This window comes from Hydra vulgaris, chromosome 14 (genome assembly GCF_038396675.1).
Source record: "Hydra vulgaris chromosome 14, alternate assembly HydraT2T_AEP".
NCBI lineage: Eukaryota > Metazoa > Cnidaria > Hydrozoa > Anthoathecata > Hydridae > Hydra > Hydra vulgaris.
Window position 1 is genome coordinate 18,242,501 of NC_088933.1, and position 22,640 is coordinate 18,265,140.

Genomic DNA, 22,640 nt, shown 5'->3' on the forward strand with positions numbered 1-22,640 from the left:
ACCATCAAGAAATAAATCCAAACTACAAATGAACAACCACCCAGGAGTCTACCTTATTAAATGTCATTGTAGCAAAAAGTATATAGGTGAAACAAAAATGCAAATAAAAACATGCATGCAACAACACAAAAACAGTACAATAGGAAATAAAACAGAATGATCTGCATTAGCCACACACATGAGACATTGTGCACAACAAATTAGCTGGGACAGTTGCAGAACTCTAAAAGTTGATGCTAAAAAGTTTGATAGAAAAGTTCGTGAGGCACTTAAAATACAGTACACCAATGTACCCCTCAACAAAACGGTATCAATTTAGATGAGGGACAATACGTGTCAACAAAATTTGGACACCACCGTTCCTTCTGTTTTAATTTCAGAGAAAAACCTCTAAAACTTCGTCTCTGTCAAAAGTACGTTCCTATTTAATCCACTCAAAATTGATGACAATTTTCTAAAAAAAAGCCTTTCTTTATGGTCAAATCGTAATTTCTTCCAACAAGCTAAAAGGATTCTATTGACACTGAGAGTAATTAAAGATACAGCAGAAAGAGTGGTTAAATTAATGCAAGAACTTCATTGTTTCATCACTTTTGTTCATCTTTTTGTTTCACTTTTGAAGAGGAGCAAAAGCAATTTTTATTACATTGCATACAAGAACACAGAAACGTATATCCTGATTGTAAAAAGCAACAGTGACAGATTCAGGGAGTGGAGGGTATGCATCCCCCCACCTCACTAGTATCTGAAAGTCCTAAAACATCTTAGAAATGGAGGACATTTTTTTTTGGTTTGTTTGTTTAGGAGACGCAAATGTGACACAAAATACAAAAATATTTCAACATCCCCCTTCTGCCCACCAAAAATTCTTGGATCCATCACTGAAAAGCAAACTTTAAAAAGGAAATTTAATGATTAATGTGCCAATTATTATAAATACATAATAAATATTATATATATGTTTTATTTACTGAATATAAATAATGAACTCTACAATGTCCATATTGATCCATACCAACTATTCAACTTAAACTTTGATGTCAAGTCAGCATGGGTCATCATTATCCGATCTCAATAATATTTAATATTTAAGTTTTTGAAGTCAAATGAAAAATAAAAATAAAGGGTATGCATTTTGAAATTTGAAAAAAAAAAATATAACCCTTGTAGCCAGGAACACCCTAATATATATATATATATATATATATATATATATATATATATATATATATATATATATATATATATATATATATATATATATATATATTTAATATGTATTTAATATATCACATTGACCTGTTGACTAGGGCAATTCCATTTTTACCATTTAAAATTGGTATAGAGGTGGAAAATTATGAATATATATATATACATATATATATATATATATATATATATACATATAAATATATATAAATATAAATATATATATATATATGTATATATATATATATAATATATATACATATATATATACATATATATATATATATATATATATATATAAATATATATGTATATATATGTATATATATATATATATATATATATATATATATATATATATATATATATATATATATATATATATATATATATATATATATATATATATATATATATATATATATATATATATATATACATATATGATAATATTTCATAATCAGTAGTTTTTATAGCTTTTATGTTTAGTAAATATCTTTATTTAAACATGTGTTTATGTTTAGGAATACATTTCTTGCTGTATTGTATTATAATCAGCAAAATATTCATAATTTTTAAAAGTAATATAATTATATTATATATTTTTTTTATTATAGTTAATAATTTTATTTTCAATTATAATATTAAAAATAATGATCTACAATTTCTACAATTTGTATTAAGTGCATTGATCTAATTGTAACTAAATAAGAAATAAAGTATTGTATTTTAAAATATGTAACTGCATCTTGTTTTCAAATAGATAATAAATAAAATGGGAAAAGTTGCTAAGTCTCTTAAAAGGAGAATTGGCTGCACAAGGTCTCGGTTTGCAGGACTACCAAATGATCTTCCTGTTAGCGACCTTCCCACATTTAAACAAGTTATACAGTTCAGCTACTAACTCAATAAACAACTCACTGCCAAAAAAATAACTGATCAAAAAATTGTTTCTCAAATAAGCATTAAACTTGTTGAGCTATGGAGAAAAGTGAACTCTAAATTCCCCTTGATCCATGAGAGAAGTATACGCAAAAAACGTGAGTTACTTTTTAAAAGAGTTTTGTGTGCTGAACATAATAAATCAAAAGGGAACAAATCTAGCATCGTTTATTTGAAGAAGAATTTTAATTCATTGTTTGATTTGTCTGCTTGTAATTGTAAAGTTTTGGCATATTTATTCTAAAATTTAAACAATATTTAACAACTTAATTAAATCATTTCTGCAGACTGGTTAGATGTGACATTAAAGATTGTTTAAAAAAGCATATATTATGCAATTGTGATGAAGAAAAAAAGGTATTTAGCAACTAAATTTTAAAACTACAAAAATAGGTTTTTTAAGGACATTTATTACAGCAAAAAATATTTTATTAGTAGTGTTTACTATTTTTTTTATTTAGGTACCAGTGAATGAAAGGAAGTACCTAAAAGACCAAAGAGCTAAAAAGGGTGGAAAAGCGTCATTTCAGATTGGCAAAATTGATTAAAAAGGACTAATCAAGTTAAAGAATAAACAAGTAATTGGAACATTGTATAAGCAAAAGTCTTGTGTGGAAAGTCTTGAAGAATTGAATTTAGTGGTAAATAAGCATATGTATGTTTGTTATTAGTGATTCGTAAGTACAATTAAATATTTAGAAAGAAGTGTCTTAAATTGGTACTTAAATTTGTTTAACCAGTGCTATTGGGCTAGCACAACTGATATCTGATATATATATAACTGCAAATATATTGTTTTATTCAAGTATGTATAATTTTTGTTTAGAGTGACGATCTTTGTACTGATGATAATGATTGTGATGACGGTGAAAGTAACAATGATCCATATTTTTATGCAGAAATGTCTACTTTATATAATTACAAACACTTGCCTAACTTTGCAAAAGCAGCAATACGTTATGGAATTAGTAACAGCTGCTGCTGAAAGTAACAGCTGCAGAAAGAACTAATATCATTACAGAAAAGAAAGTTTTTAGTGTGAAGTTTAGAATAGGAGAACAACTTGACATTGACCATAGTAAAGAGGTTTTTCATTTAAAAGTTATTGAAGCTGATGATAAAAAAGAAACGCTTGTTCACACAATTGCTTACAATTCAGAAGGTGAGCCAATTATAATGCCTGGAATTGAAAAAGAAGCACATCTCGCATTTACTGCAGAAAGTGGAACAAAGACAAAAAAATATTTAACACATAAAATTATTACAAGTGGAACTGGAGTTTCCAAAGCAAATGCAACTAAAGAAGTTTTAAATGAGTTTAACAGCACTGAAACTCTTGAAGCTGTGGTTCTTGACAATACAAGTTCAAATACTGGTACAGACAATGGTCTCGTTGTTAAGCTAGAAAATTTATAAATAGAAAATTGCATTTAGTTGGATGTAAACTACACCAAAATGAATTGCCAATAAGACAAGTAATTATTCTACTTGATGGAAACGCATATGATCCAAAGAAATATAAAGGTCCAGTTTGTTCATCGGTTTCAGAAAATTCCATACATGAACTCCCTATAATAGTTTTTTCTACAATAATGTCCAAAATTCAGTCATTTATGGATGAGCGTGTTGTTTCTGATTTAAGTAATGATCAAAGAAAATTGTATGAATACACCATTGGTATATCTACAGGTAAAATTTCAAAATAGTATGCAATGACAAAACCTGGACCTGTGAACCATGCAAGGTGGTTGACACTTGCATTACGCATTATGTATAAATATACTAGAGAAACAAATCCATCAGAGTTGGTTATGATAACGAAGTATATAGTCCAAGTATATTCTCTAATTTGGTATGCTATAAAACGATCTGGTCATTATAAAGATTCAGCAAAAATTCTGTTTAAAATGATTGAGTTGACTAAATTGCGAGATAAAAAGATTCAAGAAGTCGTTTTTAAAAACTTAGCTGGAAATTCATTTTGCTGTTTACAGGAGAATTTTTTCTATTGCATGATAATGGATGATGAGAAAGTAAATCGCGACAAAGCCATAGATCGAATACTCATTATTAGGAAACTAAATGAGGAAAATAAAGAATTTGTTCCTAAGCTTAAACCCAAAAAACAATGAAAATTGATTTTGATTGTAACTGCTGGATTGATCTTGTTCAAATAATGCCAAATTGAAGTGGAACCTCCTACTACAATTTATTTTTCATCTGTTGAACTGATGAACGCAAAAGAATCTGGAAAGGTTTTACCGCTTACATTTCTTCCAAATAACTCTCAGCCGGTTGAATGCGCAGTTAAGTCAGTAACCGAAGCATTAAAACTGGTTTATGGTCTCAAAAAAAGGCACAACTTTATTCTTACTAAAGATCAGAGTAGGAAAGAAAATCATAGAAATGTTACCAAAAGCAATTATTTTGTTCCAAGCATTTTAAAAAAACTGTTAAATGTAACTCTTGTAATATTAATTGTAATAAGAACAATTTATTTATTTGAACTTTATTTATATAAATTTATAAAATTAAATTTATATTAGTTTTACAAGGTTTAGGTATTAGAAAATGAACTGATTCTTTTTTTTTAAAAACAGTAAAAAAATATAAAAGGGTTTAAAAATAAAATCATTTTTAAGCCTCGCTTTCTTGTTTTGGGGTGGTCAAGGCATTATTTAGGAAAGGTGACACGAATCTTAAATAGGCTTTTTATAAAAAAGTTCCCAAAAATAAAATATTTTTTTATATATAATGATCATAGCAGTGGGTAGGTCCCCACGCAACTTCACTAACTCCTAACTAGAAGCAGGGGCAGCCAGAACTCGCTGTTTTTTTATTAATTTTTTTAGTAATATCTACAAAGAGAAAGTTTCTTCAGATATTTACGAGTGGGGGTCATGAAAACGGGGCATGAAGAGCCATCACGTCACCTAAGAAAAACCCTGATTGGCGCCCCTATTATTTTAAATTTATCTATATCAATGAAGGACCTTATTTTTGTACGTAATGTTTCTTTGGCACTTCTTAGACATCTGCTGCCAGGGACAAACTGTCATGTCACTAGTCGTGCCAATGATAATGATCATTATTATTTTTGTTCAACTTCTGTTTTGCTTTTATTATATTATTGTCTTAGATGCTTAAAAGTGTTAATTTATGACTAGCATGTTCAGCGCCCCCTATCACCCTAGTATTACTAGTATTGGCCATAAAATATTTACAATAATGTTCTTTGCTATTAGTCATAGCAAACAACATTTATATAAGCCTTAAACATTAGATTCGAATCATTTTTTGTTACATGCTTTATTCAACAAAATTTTATGTATTCGCACAAAAATACCCAATTTTATCTATTTTTAAATGTTAAAGACCGAATCAGTTTTATGTTTTTTAATTTATTTTTTTTAATGTGCTTAGATTTATACATTAAATCTTCCACGCCCATACTAATTTTTGTTTTCAAAAAATTTTGCTCAATGGAATTGCCCTACTGTTGACACATTTAAAAAACAAATGGAAATTGTCAAATAAATAACACTGTAAATTTAATTATATAAGAAATTAATTTTCAGAAAGACCTTTATGATTTCATATAAGTGCATTCACATTAAGAAACAAAAGATATAATTCTATTTGTAAACATAACCCCTGTTTACTTTCCTGCTAAAAATTTAAAGTTGTTAAAAAAAAACTATTTGGTTTAAATTGATATTTTTTCAATTGGTCTAAACCATATGGTTTAAACCTATCAACCCTGCACTTGGAGTTTTTCAGATCAAATTTGGGTGATGTAAATGAAGAGCACAGAGAATGTTTTCATCAGGATATTCTTGTGAAAGAGAAAAGATCTGGTATCTTTTATATCAAGAATATTTGGTATCAAGAATAGAATGCAGCTATGACAGGGCTCGAATTAACACAAAAAAATCTAATAGCAAAATTTTTTTGTTAAATTCTCCTCTCTTTTTCCTTCACCTCTTGCGCTGCTTTGCAGTAAGGTGTGTTGCATTAGTAATTTTTTTTTTAGCATAAAATTTAAAAAAGTTATAAAAAACTATTTAACCCTTTCATAATTTATTTTTAAAGTGGATTAAATTGTTTTGTTGCTGTTTTGCTGTTTTATACAGTTTATAACATTAATTACATAAAACGTGTTTAAAATAAAACGCAGTAAAATAAATAGAATAATTAAAACATTGTTATAAAAATTTTAACTTAAATTTTTGCTAAAACAATAGACCAAATGAATAAGATCAAAGAATAAAAAAATAATTCAAAAAACTTATTATTATTAGGTATTTTCTAATTTTACTTGATCTACATTTATCTGATTTATTTCTTGATATGTTGGTTTTTCCATTCAAAGGATGATAATGTTTTTATTCAATTTTTTTGTTCAAATTGTTTTGCAATAAAATAAAGTGAAAGAAAAAAGTTTAGTCAAATTATATTTTCATAAGTTTAAGTACATGCTTAAATTTTTTTTTTCAAAAAATATTTTTAACAAAAGTAGAACAACTTATTTCTTTTAATTTAAACTTTATATACTTTAATTTTTATCACTCATTTAATGTTTGCAACAGAATGTTTCTACTTTTTTGAATGAACAAAAAAAAAAAAGACTTCTTTACAAAAAATGTTTACAATTAAAATAAACTTTCCCCTCCTACTTGCATCTTCTAATTCTGATATTGTCACTGTCAGTGGTGGATCCAATATTTTTTGGTCTTGGAGATAGCTAACTTCCAGACATGGGGCAAACTCCAAACATTTATATGTTTATAATTATGTCAAAAAAGGATGCTTTGCAAGAAATTGTGATGATTGGAGCCTGGTAACAAAAAAGCCCTAAAATTTTTAGTAGCTGTGTTATGTTTGACTTTCAGGAGTGATCCTCGCTATGACACAGTATTAAGGATTTAATGCAGTTTTCATTCAATTAAATATATAATTAGTGTCAGCCAGTGTCAAAAATCTTTATAATTAAAAATTTTTTTATCAATTTCAAATTTCAAATTTAAGATTGTTTTTGTTAAAATTTCTTGTTCAAATTCTCTTTTTAAAAAAATCCTAAAAAACAACTTGCGTATTTATAGAAAATGTTTAATCTTGATATCACTATAAATAAAAAGAAAAAAATTAAAAAATGATATTGCGTTTTTCATTCGAAATTTTGTGTCAAAATAATTTTTAGTTAGAAGCTTGGGTGTTAACAACATATTTAAGATTTAAATAGAAACATATATAAAAATAATATTAAAAAAAAATTCTAATCATGATCGCAATGCGCTTATTCGACCCCTGTATGATGTGTGACTACACCTGGTGTTTGATGCAATGACAACAAACTTCATCAAAGAAAACCACATTCTGCTGTTTGCTTCTAGTGTTTTATAAAACTATTACATTATAATATAATGTAACATTATGTATTATATGTATGTAATGTGATGTAATAGAATGTTTTGTAAACATAACATAATATATTTGAACTAGTAAATGTTATATATTCAGTAAAGTTGTATCTAATGAAATACAATAAATATTAACTAAATGTTTTAATTAAGTTTTATGATCAAAATATATGTTTTAATTAAACTTTATGATCAAATGGATGATACAATATAATGTCATGTTCAGTAACAATAATTCAAATTCATAATAATGTCATATTCAGACTTAACATGCTCAAATTAAGAAATATCAAAAAAATTTTGATAAACAGAGAACTTTTTTGTTTGTTTATTACTTTTTTGTGTATTCAAGAGTTGGACCCCTTAAAAATATTTTTTATTCAAAAATATTTATACCATCTTTTTTTAACATAACTCATTTAAGTTATGTCAAACACAATTACAAGTTAATACTATATGAGAAAATGTTTGTAACCTACTATACGCAAAATAAAAAAACAAAGACCAGCAACAGGTATTCACTACTTTATATTTCTTCATGAAAAAGTTGAATTTCTCATTGCTTTGTTAACAAACTGTCACAAATTGTTTTAATCAAGCCAGAATCACAATATTCTGCCACATCATACTTTTCAGACTTTATACATGATCTTCATCATCATTACCATATGTTTTACATATTTTGGCATAGATTGACTTTTTTCTTTTAAAATCTTCTATACTTTTTCATTTAAATATATCAAATAGAGACAATCCTATGCTATTTAAATTACCTTTCTTAAGCACAACACCATTGCAACTAAGGATAGATCCTCTTCAAAGTCTTCTGCTATATATTCCTCAAATTTTCTATATTGAAAAGAATTAATAAAATGCACAACTTTATTCAATAACAATAAAAATAAATATTAATATAAAATAAAAATAGAAATATTTAAAAAAACCCACAAACTTAAATTCAAGTTTCATAGATTTTAAAATTTTAGCTCTGTATATATATATATATATATATATATATATATATATATATATATATATATATATATATATATATATATATATATATATATATATATACATATATACAATGCCTGCTCAAGGTATTTTGCCACCCGAGGCAAGATCCCAGTTTGCCGCCCTAACTAAAAAGCACCAATATATTAAAAAAATACCTTAAAGTAAAACTATGAGTGACACATAAAACCATATATTTACAAAACATTAAATCCAAACAGTACAAACACAAAAAGCAAGTAAAATACATACAAAATGGGCATATTTCAACACGACTTAGTGAAAGAAGTTTACTTTCCTACTCTTTTCAGATGCAAAAACTTTCAATAATTAAGTAAAACCTAATTTTTTACCCATATCACTTTCTATGGAAATTAAAGAAAGACCTGTCAAACGATTTTGTGACTTTATTTAATCTCAGTTTCGAAAAACTACGCTCTTCAGATGCAACTGATACTGGCTGTGTTAACAGAATTCATAAAGCAATAGAAACATTTGGAGTGAAATTATTGTTTCTCAAAATAAACTCTAGTACTTTTAATGGTGACGTTTTTGGTTCAATTAATTCAGACAATGCAAGCAATTCATCTAATAATTCCATGCCATCAATATCTGCAGAAGTATCTGTGCTTAATATTTTTTGAAGATTTAAACATTTTTCTCTAAGACTTTCCTTTGAAAAATCTTTTTTAATATTTGCAATATCGTACAGGAATTATAAAGCATCACAGTCTTCATTTAACTGGTTAAATCTTTCTTCAATCGAATTTATAGCACTATCCAAAATCCAATTAAAACAATCTATTTTAAATCTATCTTTTGGATTTATAATGGGATCATCTCGAGTTTGATAAGAAAGCATTTGTTTTTTAAACCTTGGTCTAATAGAAACTTCAAATGAAAATGATGGCTCCAAATCTAATTCAGCTGCAATTAATTCTGCATCAGAAATAACTTTTTTAAAAGCTTTATCTGAGAGATATAACTTTAATAATTTAACAGTTTTGTTCGAAGTTTGTTTGGCTTCGGAATCGCCAATTTTAATATTCTGAATAACTTTGCTTGCTAAGTTTACTTGGTTCAAAGTATTGAACCATATCAAAGTACAGCAACAAAATTGAAAGTTTTTCATCTTTTGAGCTAATACCTCTGCTTCATGACGTGAAGATGGATCATAAGAAATACCTTGGCTGATTTCAAAAAGAGCATCAAAGATTTTTCCAGCACAATATCGAAAAGGTCGCACAGCTTCAATCCTGCTTTCCCATCTTGTTGCATCCACTAAGAAAGTTATAAATGGCTTGCACCATTCCAAAATAAGCCACAGCCTCTCTAGATGATTTTGCAGCATCATTAATGACCAAATTTAATGAATGAGCATGACATGGTACAAAGAAGGCTCTGCTGTTCTTTTCCAATATTCTTTTTTGCACTCCTGACTGATGTCCTCTCGTATTTGCACCGTTGTTGTAGCCCTGTCCACGCATATCTTAAATTGGAATCCCAGTTTGAGTCAACATTTGTAGAATAACATCTGTGAGTGCTGCAACAGTTGTCTGCTCTACAGGTATGAAATCGATGAAATGTTCACAGACTTTAACTTCAGCATTTTCCATATTAACAAAACGTAGCACAATTGACATTTTTTCCACTTTACTCACATCTTGGGTACAATCCACTATAATGGAAAAATATTCTGTCATTTTCCATTTTGACAAAATTTCTTGACGAATTCGTTTTGCAATTATTTGAATGAGTTCATTTTGTATATTTTTCCCCAAGTAACGGGTGTTAATCTCCTCATTCTTTATTCAGTGAACATGATCTGCCGTAACTGCATCAAACTGTGCTAGCAGTTCAACTAGTTTTAGAAAGTTTCCATTACTTTTCTCATGTAAAACATCAGAATTTCCACAAAAGGTAAGACATTGTTCTCCTTAAAATGTCACTATTGCAAATAATCTTTCCAGAACTAACTGCCAATGCTGTATCTCTGCACTAAGAAGTCATTGTTGTGATGCATCAATTGTTTTGTTGGTATCTAGTCAGTTTGCTGATTCCATCCATTTGCTTAATGAATAGATGTGATTTTTAGAAGTTTCATGTTCCTGCAGCTGTCTGTGCAAATTTTTCCAGTCTCCAAAACCGATTGTCTTCAAATATATGTCCATGCCACCAAACAACTTATATGAGAAACAAAACACAACATCTTTCCTTTTAGAGTTTATAAGCCAGGATCTTTTAACAACTTCACCATTCTTGAGTACTTTTTGCGTGCATGAAGGATTAAATCTTCTGTTATTGGCATTGACAGGAAATAGAAAAGATGGATTAGGTGCTGATAGATCATTTTTAACAAGAGCCACTTGAAGATCAACTGGAATTCAATCAGGCCAATTGTCAAGATCTGTCAGGTCTGTAGTTGGTAAAGTTTAAAAACTCTGTTCTTCTTCTGGCAATGCAATTTGCAAAGTCGTAGATAAATTTGCTTAATCTCCCAATTAAGATTTTTCACCTTTCAGCTCATTTTTTACTTCCAAGTTTGAACTTGTTGTTGCATCTTGAATTTCATGGATTTCATCACAATCACACCCACACATACACATATATATATATATATATGTGTATGTGTGTATATATATATATATGTATATATATATATATATATATATATATATATATATATATATATATATTTAAACATTTTAAAAATGTATTCTACAAAGTAGAGTGCTCAATGTTCTTAAAAGAACAGAGCAATTATAAATTAATTAAAGATAATAATTTATATATATATATATATATATATATATATATATATATATATATATATATATATATATATATATATATATATATATATATATATTAAGGCGGGTCATACTTTTTTTTTTTGTGGCTATAGCATAAAAAGTTGTTCTATTGGTCCAAAATCTAGGGACCATAAGATTTTTTAAATTTTAAGCTCAGTAAGTACTTGCAACTTGTAGTTGAAAATGTGGAAATAATGTGAAAACGTATATCACTTTTATAAAGGCATATTCTTATTAGTGTTCACTGCGTTTAGTTTATATTACATTCGCTGGTACATGAAATGAGATTAGATAAGTCTAAGTAACCATAAATTAATCATACATTACCTTAACTCAACCAAAAGTAATCCTAGCATATCGTAAATTTACCCTCATCAAACAATCAGAATGGTCTTTCTGGTTGGACCAAAAAACTGAAAGGAAAATGTATATAGGTGCTATAGATATAAAAGCTACAGGTATGTTGCAGAAGAAAGAAATGAGAGCAGTCAAACATTTAAAATTTGAACGCAATCAGAAAATAAAATATGAGACAAAAATAAATTATATCTACAACAACATGAGTGATGATGCTGATGATGATGGTGGTGAGGATGTAGAACTTCAACTAAACATGGGTGATGAAGTTCTTGATTATGAAATTTCCAGTGGTGAATCTGATGATGGTGTTGCAGCACCCAGAAACATGAAACAATATCCGGAGTTGTGCAAAGCTTTGGACAGATGCAAGATTAGTAACAGAGAAGCTTGTCTTGTAGTGAATGCAGTGCTAAAAGATATGAAGCTATTGTCGGCAGAAACTGCAATAGATCCTGCAAAACTTAGACGTCAGAGAGGTCTTTGGCGGCAGAAACAAGTTTCTAAGCATGCTGCCGAGATGCAAGAACTAATTTGTATTGGATTTGATGGGAAGAAAGACTTAACTTTTGTTGAGAAGTCTGGTATTAGTAGAAGCATAAAGGAAGAACATTATGTTATTGTATCATTTCCAAACAATAACTACATTGATCATGTAATGCCAGAAACAGGTAAAGCAGTTGACGTTGCAAATGAGATATTATCGATAATTGCAAATACAAATTCAGCAAGTACGCTACTAGCAGTTGTTTGTGACGGTACAGTAACCAATACAGGCAAACGAAATGGTGTGATTCGAAAATTAGAGAAAGGCGTTGCAAGACCACTGCAATGGCTTGTTTGCCTGTTGCATGCTAATGAATTACCATTTCGGAAATACATTTCTGCTATTGATGGAGGATGTACAAGAGGTCCTAGTAGTTCCAGTGGTGTAATTATGAGTGCGCTAGACTTTGACCCCAAGGATTTACCAATTTCAAAGTTTAAAGCTATGTTAGGAAAAGTGGTTGAGATTAATGATGAGGTTAAGAACAGTCTAAGTACAGATCAAATATATCTTCTTAGAGCATGCTTAGCAGTGCAGCAAGGTTATATAAATAGTGATGAAATTAGGTCTTTACAGAACGCAATGCCAGGAAATTTAAACCATGCTAGGTGGCTGACAAAAGCCAACAGAATTTTGAGATTGTATATGTCAAAAGAAGTCTGTTCCCCATCACTATACAAAATTGTACGCTTTATAGTAAATGTTTACGCTCCTTCATGGTTCAATATCAAGAGTCATCCTTCTTGCGCTGATGGTGCAAAGAACTTTTTTTACTTGCTGAAGCAGTGTCATAAGCTTGGAGCAGAAGATTGGAAAATATTAGAGCCTGTGTTGCAGAACAACAACTACTTTGCCCACTCCGAAAACATTCTTCTTTCTGGTGTTTGTGACAATGATGATTCTGTGCGACATTTCTGTTCTGAAAAAATAATTAATTTGAGAAGTACTTCGTGTAGTTCTTCTGTGCGTGTTTTTGATAAGTCAAGTATCAAGCTAAACGCCAATGCTTTGACTTACGTTGATATGATTGACTGGACTACAGCTAACCTCACACCACCACCGTTGCTAGCAGCTATTGAAAGTGAAAAACTTCAACACTGTCAGTTTGATTTCATTTTTGGTATACCCTGTCACTCTCAGGCAGTTGAGCGTGCTATCCAAGATATCTCTGCAGCAAGCTCAACCGTTTTTGGGCATGAATTGTGACATGGAATGATTTTACAGTGTACTGCATCAAGAACAGAACTACCTAGTGTTAGCTGTAAATCAGACTTTTTGTAAATTACGTTTGATTATATTGTTTCATTGAACTAATAATATCTAGAACTTCACCATTTAAGTGAATTTTATGTTTCGACGTCGATAACACCCCCTTATTGTTGACAGGGCCGCAATTAAGGGGGTGTATCTTTTTTTTTAACTTTTTTTTATAGTAAGCAAAAAATGCTTATAAAACCCCCAAAAAAATACTTTTTTGCGCTAGCCATGGATATGGCCTCTGTATCATATTAAGTGCTTGATGAATTTCTTATATTTTTAGCTATAAGCCATTAAAGGGTAAATCTTTGCGGTAAAGTTGCAAGTACAAGACACCTGTTGTTTTAAATGTTTTTGGCCATTTTACAATAAGTAGCACCTAGAGCAACTTTTTAGACCATAGCCAGGTTAGCAACTCTAAACAAAAAAAGTATGACCCGCCCTAATATATATATATATATATATATATATATATATATATATATATATATATATATATATATATATATATATATATATATATATATATATATATATATATATATAACAACAACTTTTTGTATGTATGTATGTATGTATCTACCATAGCATATGTATGTATGTATCTACCATAGCATAGGTCTTGCATTGTTTCTTATCTTTATTAATCTTCCTGACATCTAAAGCAGCTCTTTTAGTTGATGACACAACTCCAGTCTCAACAAAAAGACTTTTTTTGTTAAAACAGTTGAGGAAACTAATTAAATTTAACTGTTTAAAAAACATAACTAACACAACTTTATAGACTAGAACCTCTTTTTTTTTTTTGAACTCATTTAAAAAAATTTTTTAACTTGCTTTATACATACTTTAATTTCCAAATTTTATTATTATTTTTTTGCTTGTTTTGTTTTATTTACTAATTTATTTAAGGATTTGGCGCAGCGCACTTTTATTAGACTATACAAACATCAAATGACTATCTAGCGATAGGCACAGAGGAGTGTACATACATACATAGATTAACTATTTGGAGAAAAAATAACAACATTGTTTTAAAATATAAAAAAATATCATTTTCTCAAATTATTTTTATACAGTTATATTAGGAGTAATATAATATGATGGATATAAAAAGATATTTTTTACTTTATCAAATAAAGGTGGGATTGAATCATGCCTCACTTCAAACATTCAATATAAACTTCAAAATGCTATATTATATATAAATGAAGATTTTTAAAAAGAAAGCTTTTTATAACACACATTAAACCTTTTTTTATTGTGTACTTCAGTGCTCAAAGTAGGGAGTAACAGATGTTTTAAAGTAATTTTTTAATACCATTCTATCTTAGAATTGTTAGGTTAAAGAAGATATATGAAAGTGGGGAAATGATTAGTACTTTTTAAAGAGATTATGAAATGGCATTCTGCTTCACTTCAAGCTCTTTATACAACAAGGTTATAACTTTGTGGTATCTTCTGTTTACTATATGAAAACAAACAAACTTTGGCTTGAAAGTAACTAAAAAAAATAATTGGTTTTTAATAATTGGTATTTGCCTTTTAAAAAATGTCACCGTGCATCACCTGATATGGTCATCTATGGATATGGTCACCATGATATGGTGACCATATCCATAACCTGATATGGTCATTTATAACATTTTGTAGGAATGAAATCTTTTTAGACCCAGGTAAAAAAAAATTTCACTGCTCAAATGAGACCCATCATGTAACGAAGAGATGTACATAAAAAAAACCAATGATTTTTTAGTTATTTTAAAGCAAAAATTTATCTACTTTTCATATAGGAAACCAAAAATTTCCATATATCCATCCATTGATCTATACATACATACATACATACATACATACATACATACATACATACATATATACATACATACACACATATATTACATATATACAAACATACATTTATACACATACTTACATATATGTATGTATATATATATATATATATATATAGATATATATATATATATATATATAATATATATATATATATATATATATATATATATATATATATATATATATATACATACATATATATATATATATATATATATATATATATATATATATATATATATATATATATAAAATAGACATGAAAAAGAAAAACTTATATTATGAAAATTTAAGTTCCATGCCTAACGGCAATCATCAGCCATATATATAACTATCTCGATCTAACACTAAACCTTAACGACAGTTCTTTTCAACCTTACCGCAAACCGGATAATATACTTAGTTACAAAAATCACCCACAGAGTATACTAAAAAGCATTCTTATGTCTATCGAAATAAGATTATCAACTGCATCTTTAATTGAAGCTATTTTTAAAAAAGTCTCCATCCTTGTTAAGAAGCTTTGAAAAATCTAGGTAAAAGTGTGAACTTTCATACCACCCAAATATTAAACCACCACATAACAATCATAAATGTAAGATAATTTGGCACAATCCTCCTTTCAGTGTAAATGTTGTAACAAAAATAGGCAAATGTTTTTTGAATCTCAATGACGCCCACTTTCCAATTAACCACAGATCCATAAAATATTTAATTAGGAACAAAATAAGTTATTCCTGCATGCCAAACATGAAAACCATTATAGATTCTCACAATAAAAACATTTTAAATAAGGAGGCAAGTATTAAAGAAAACACATGTAAATAAAACAGGGGTCTGCGCAGCAGATGAGACTCCATGGTATTTGAGATCTTTTCATGACCTCAAAATGAAGCAGTCTAACACAAACACACACACATATATATTCATATATATATGTGTATATATATATATATATATCAGGGGCTATTCTAGATCGTTTTCGACAACGTTAACCGTATTTGGGCGCCGCCCAAATTAAAAATTGAGGACCTTTCTTTTTTTTTTACGTTTTTTATGACAAATATCGTTTTTTCTGCGAAAAACGGTGATATATTTGGTAATATTTCCGCTAAATTTTTCTGGGACAGGGGGTACCGCCGCCCAAATATTTTTCCTAGAACAGTGTTTTTATGTATGTATACATATATATATGTATACATACATACATACATATATATATATATATATATATATATATATATATATATATATATATATATATATATATATATATATATATATATATATATATATATATATATATATATTAGACTGCTTCATTTTGGGGTCATGAAAAAATTTAAAGTACCATGGAGTTTTATCTGCTGCGCAGACCCCTATTTTATTAGTAGATTTTTTTTTTTTTTGAGTTTTAACCACTTTTAGGGGTTGCTCAAGTGCCCTAATGGTCTAATTTTAGACTTATTTACCCTTTTTTAAGCTTATTTTCAACACGTTTGAGCGGGTTCTAAAACTCAAAATAATTCTATCTTTTTTCTTTCCAGAGTTTCTTCTAAGTTAATAGAAAAAAAAAAAAATGCATGGTAATTTAATTTGCTTAAAATATTTTGTCTAAACCTAACTAAAAAATTGCATAGTTATGCGGATTTTTACCAATTTTTACGCTTTGCATTTACTTTAATACTTTAGCGTACTTGCTTAAACACGTTATGCGAATTACTTTTTAGCAAAGACGATATTTAATTTTCATTTAAAAACGCGGGAAATAATTATTGATAACTTTCATGATACACTTACTTCATATGCTTATTAGAGCTATTTACTACAGTTTTATTCATGTCGGGAAAAAGTAAGAAAAAAGTAAATTTTTTGGTTGGGGAATCCAGGTCATCCTTACCAAAAGACAAATTTTCTACAGAGCAAGAGGTTTTGCAATACATCTTGCATTTAAAGGAGAAGCATCCAAAACAAAAAGAAAGTAGAATTATCCACTGTCCGTTGACAAAACACTTTGAAATCAGATGCCATAATGAAAAGTCATTATGCTGCACTCTTTCAAAGTTAATTGCACCTTGGTTGAAGGGTGGATTTCAGATTTTGCAATTACAAACAATTAGGTAGGTACCAGACTGTATTTGTTTTTGTTTTATTTGTATATTATTAGAGGAAAACAATTAATATAACAAATATCTGCTGTTAAATAAATTAATTAACAGAAATAGATGTGTTGTAAAATGTTCAGAACCTACAAATCACATTTTTTAGTAAAAAGATAGAGAAGCTGATCCTAACTTGGAAACTGTTAAAAAAAAACAAATCAAGACAAACTTTATCAGAAATTGAAAAAAGGAGGAAATTTTTAACTCAGATGAAGAGGATCTTTTGGATTGCACCTGAGCTCGATACTCTGGTTGCAATCATTAAAGCTGATAAGAAAAGAAGTTGTCGAGACAAGACTGAAGATATTGCTTTTTTATTAGACCAATTAGGAGATAAAAAAACAAGAATAGGTGGATTAGACACAAGGTACATTTCCTCTGTTAACAGGAGTTTATCCAAGTTTGAAATGAGATCAAGTTTGAATGAAACCATGTCAGAGAGTGAATTCAGCTCAAATGGATCCGATAAAAATGAAGATAATGATGATTTCCCGTATCCAGATCCAGAGTTAAAGAAGAAAGTCAAAAAACCAGATACTGTTCTACTTCCAAAAGATATTCTCAAGAGAACTGCTGATACTGCTGTTGGGGAAGGATTAAGTCATAGGCAGCATACTGCCATGGTTAATAGTATAATTGCTAAATCAGGTGGAAATATAGATGAATTTAAATGTTCAACCTCTACAGCATTAAGAGCAGCAGATAAAGTCATTTATGATGAATCAAAGAGGATCAAGGACCATTTGAGAAATTTCAGAAATAATAATAAGAACATTTTAGTTCAACTCCATTTTGATGGAAAAGTATGTCATGAATATACTGATGGGAAAAAATCAGAAAAAGATCGATTAGCAATATTAATAAACGGTAACATGGAAACGCACCTGTTGGGAATTCCAGCTATTTCTTCCGGAACTGGCGAAAATCAAAAAAATGCGATCAGAGAAATCTTGAATTGCTTTGACCTTACAAACAGTATACAAGCTGTTACATTTGATACAACCAGAATCAACACTGGAAACAAAAATGGAGCTGTTTCTTTACTGGTAAATGAAGTTTTTCAGCGACCAGTTTTATCTATTGCATGTAGACATCATATAAACGAGCTACACATAACACATTTCTGGAAAAATTATCCAAGTAGTGCTACTTCTGGACCAGATAATATGCTGTTTAAAATATTAAAATCAACATGGAATGATCTTGATGTAGAGAACCAGGTAGGGTTTTACAAAATTGGTTAACATTTTTGTAAAATATTATTGTACCCTAGTATTTCTTCAATTTTGAGCTCTTTGATTTTTTTTTGACATTTTAAATAAAAAGGTGTTGAGAAGATTGACTATTCCAGATGAAACATGGCTTGGTCATCAAAAGCATGAAAGCATAACGTTCTGCAGAAATATTATCACCCATGGGTCTCTGAAAAAGGTAGCCCGATGACTAGATGTTTTAATATGTAGTTATGTATACAATATGTACTATGAAGTAGTAATATATCCTAGATTTTTCTTGTTTAATTCTATTATTCTTTATAAGACAAAAGTATACATACCTATGTTTATTGCATTATACCAATATACTTCTGGTTTAATTTTTAGGATGGGGCTACAAGGAAGGACTACATTGAGCTGACAGAGCTTACACTTATGGTGCTTTCTGAGGAAAAGTACAAGTTTCGTACACCCGGAGCAATTCATCATGCCCGTTTTATGGCAAAAGGTAGAGAGTTTTAGGTTTATGATAGGAAAAAGTCTAAAGTTAAAAATTATAGCTTCATAGCAAAAAAAAATGAATTTGTTATACATGATCAAATATTTAGCTTTTCAAAAAAAATTAAAATGTATATTTTTATAGGTATCTACTACCTAAAGCTCCAGCTTATGATGGATGCAATACCCAGTCTGACAAATCGACTGAAAAATGAAATTACTGAAGTGGCAACTTTTGTGGCTGTTTTCTATACTACCTGGTTTCTCAAAGCTGAACTATCTGCTGTGGCTCCTCGTCAGTTAGGTACCCAGTTAACAAGTATGATATATATATATATATATATATATATGTATATATATATATATATATATATATATATATATATATATATATTATATATATATATATATATATATATATATATATATATATATATATATATGTATATATATATATATATTTATATATATATATATATATATATATATATATATATATATATATATATATATATATATATATATATATATATATATACATATATATACATATATATATATATATATAAGGATTCTATTATAAATAAAAAGTTTTGATTAAAAGTTTCTAAAATATAAATTTTTTTAAGGTAAGCTAGTTACTTAACAATTTTTTGTTTATCCAGGATATGAGAGCTCTTTGGCAAATGAATAGGTTTAAGGAGTACAATTTGATTGGGGCAGAATCAGTCATTGAATCAATCAAACGGCACACATGGTTTCTGGACCCTTACCTTGTTGTTCTTGCCTTAGCTGATGAAAACTGTGAAGAAAGAGGTGAAATTGCTCAAAAATTATACAGCTTTGAATTTCGTAGCTTAGATAAATATTGGTTAGCCCGAATAAAAGCTAACATGGAGGTCCTCAATTCTTTAGACTTCAGTGGACCGAAGCCACCAAGCTTAGTTGAATTGGTCACAGAAAATTCGTGGCTTTTGTTCCTTATGATAGGGCAGAGTAAAAGTGACTGTCAATGGATGAAAACCCCGCCAGAGTATTGGACTTGTAACGATTTCTACTTAAAATTTAAAGATGCTATTTTTAATCTTGCAGTTGTTAATGATTGCTCTGAAAGAACTGTTAAACTCATAAAGGCAACATTGATATTGCCAGAAAGGAAGAAAAAAGACAAGATTCACTTTTATTCATGCACAATTACAAAAGGAAGTATGTAGGAAAAAGAAAAACCTCCAAGAAAAACAAAAAAACAATATAAAAATATTGCATAATATTTGTAAAAAATAACACTATTATTAAGAAATATATAAAATCAAATCGCTAGACGTTTTATGACTTTACATATCAACAAAGTTATTACGTTGCGTAAAAATTGGAAAAAATTGCACTAAATTTGGGATTTTATAAATAGATTTGCATGAAATATTTCAGATAAATAAAAATACCATGCATTTTTATTTGTTTTTTCTAACTTAGAAGAAACTCTGGAAAGAAAAAAAATTTAATTATTTTGAGTTTTAGAACTTGCTCAAATATGCCAAAAATAGGCTTAAAAAGGTCTAAATTCAGGCAATTGGGGCACTTGAGCAACCCCTAAAAATGGTCAAAATTGAAAAAAAAAAAAACTATAAAAAAACTCGGGGTCAGCGCACCAGATAAGACTCCATTGTACTATAAATTTTTTCATGACCCCAAAATGAATCAGTCAAATATATATATATATATATATATATATATATATATATATATATATATATATATATATATATATATATATAATAATATTATAATATTAAAATAATATTAATTATTATTAATAATAACAAAAATGTTAGTAATAATAGCAATAATTAAAAAATGACTTACTTAAGTAAATCAAAAACAATTAACTTTAATTGATCTGTATATGATGTATAATTAAATTCACCATTCTCATTCGTGTAAAATAATCGCAAGGCTTTTTCACGAAAGACATAAACCTATAACAAAAAAGTTCTATAACTGTTTGGATTAACTTATTACATATTTTTTATATTTTATTAATTTAGCAGTATGTCATATATTCAAAAAATAGATAACTACTTTATCCCATTGCTGTTGAAGTTCATAACAAAATGACAATATATACCATTGTTTTGTGTGAAACACAAACCTTAAAAAAATAAAAAACAAAAATTTTGCATTAATCTAAATTATAAAAAAAAAAAATAATAACAGCATATATATAAACTTACAGCCACAAGTAAATATTTCACGGAACTCTAAGCTAAAATTATTAAAGCTAAAAGACAAAATGCATATGGTTTATTTGGTTAAACAAACTTAACCTAAAGTAAATAACCTTTGTTAGGATTAAACAAAAGTGAATAACCAAAGTTAGGATTAAGCTGATATTTATAATTTTAATTATTTGCAAGTTTAGGATATATACATCCTAAACTCAAAATTCTACAATCATGTAAAAACCTTAAAATGAAGCCTACTTTTTAATTAGTGTAGATTAAGTTTCACCATTATATGCAGTTTAGTGTGTTCTTTAAAAATTTTTATACTACAAACAGATTTGCATGGCCTGTTTAATTTTTAGGGTTTTTATTTTGGGCAAAACATATCAAATGGCAATTGTAGGAAGTTTTTATCTTGAAAATATACAAGACTGTATAATAAAAGTATATTAGACTGCATATTAAAAGTATAAAATAGCCCACTATTGTTTTTTTTTTAACATGATTTAATGATATCCTAATGTTTTCAGTAAAAAGAGAAAGTAATTAGATATATATACGCAACTATAAATGCGTTTTTAGATAAGCATGGGTATGACACACTGAAATAGCCTGCTGCCGGACTCCAGTACATACATAGATTATCTTATAGCCTGCTGCCCCAAAGGATTGCAGTTATGTCAACTGAGAGTTTTGCATGGGGCAGCGTCCTTTTCTTTCATTATTTTTAATTTTTATCAGAAAACAAGGTACATGCTATAAAGATAAGCAAAACTAGTATGGAAATGCTTATATAAATACGCTATAATAGATATACATATATAAACTTTCTCAAAAAAAAGTCAGAGGAGGAGAAAAAAAATTTGAACAAATGTAACTTATAAAACTAACATAGTTTAGATAAATATTCACATGCTTGCTAGATTATTTTGTTTAGATGAATTTTTTTTTTTTTTTTTTCGTTCATTTATGTCATATAAAACAATCAAAGAGTTTTTTTCTGTTGCTGAATATTTTGACTATTTTAATATTTTATTTTATTATTTGGATAAAAAGGTTAGTTTTATAAGAACTTAAATTTCATCCTTTTATTTTATCTAAACCTCTTTATAATAATGCTGAACTTTT

General features: G+C 28.2%; 3 protein-coding genes across 3 annotated transcripts in view; 2 read left to right on the plus strand and 1 right to left on the minus strand.

Annotated features, from left to right (window-relative positions):
• LOC136090483 (uncharacterized) overlaps nucleotides 1-3,857 on the plus strand; it is an 8,257-nt gene extending 4,400 nt beyond the window's left edge. The window contains exons 6-9 of the mRNA XM_065817184.1: nucleotides 2,439-2,508; nucleotides 2,978-3,119; nucleotides 3,173-3,526; nucleotides 3,586-3,857. Coding sequence (XP_065673256.1) covers nucleotides 2,439-2,508; nucleotides 2,978-3,119; nucleotides 3,173-3,526; nucleotides 3,586-3,857 — 838 coding nt within the window. The remainder of the gene's footprint in view (nucleotides 1-2,438; nucleotides 2,509-2,977; nucleotides 3,120-3,172; nucleotides 3,527-3,585) is intronic.
• LOC101237479 (uncharacterized) overlaps nucleotides 1-22,640 on the minus strand; it is a 124,313-nt gene that overhangs the window by 6,343 nt on the left and 95,330 nt on the right. Inside the window, exons 38-40 of the mRNA XM_065818360.1 lie at nucleotides 21,370-21,439; nucleotides 21,154-21,266; nucleotides 8,345-8,420 (exon numbers count right to left, since the gene is read on the minus strand). Coding sequence (XP_065674432.1) covers nucleotides 8,345-8,420; nucleotides 21,154-21,266; nucleotides 21,370-21,439 — 259 coding nt within the window. The remainder of the gene's footprint in view (nucleotides 1-8,344; nucleotides 8,421-21,153; nucleotides 21,267-21,369; nucleotides 21,440-22,640) is intronic.
• LOC136090486 (uncharacterized) lies at nucleotides 17,433-19,936 on the plus strand. The gene is made up of 5 exons (XM_065817186.1): nucleotides 17,433-18,798; nucleotides 18,905-19,009; nucleotides 19,180-19,300; nucleotides 19,436-19,609; nucleotides 19,920-19,936. The coding sequence occupies exons 1-5, from the start codon at nucleotides 17,788-17,790 to the stop codon at nucleotides 19,934-19,936; spliced, it is 1,428 nt and encodes a 475-aa protein (XP_065673258.1). The 5' UTR covers nucleotides 17,433-17,787.

Bases quoted from the DNA above. Each gene is read 5' to 3' on its own strand.
- LOC136090486 (XM_065817186.1), top strand. From the start codon at position 17,788: ATGAAGAGGATCTTTTGGATTGCACCTGAGCTCGATACTCTGGTTGCA. The intron at 18,799-18,904 runs GTAGGGTTTTAC...TTAAATAAAAAG, and splicing joins ATCTTGATGTAGAGAACCAG to GTGTTGAGAAGATTGACTAT. The intron at 19,010-19,179 runs GTAGCCCGATGA...TTTAATTTTTAG, and splicing joins CCCATGGGTCTCTGAAAAAG to GATGGGGCTACAAGGAAGGA.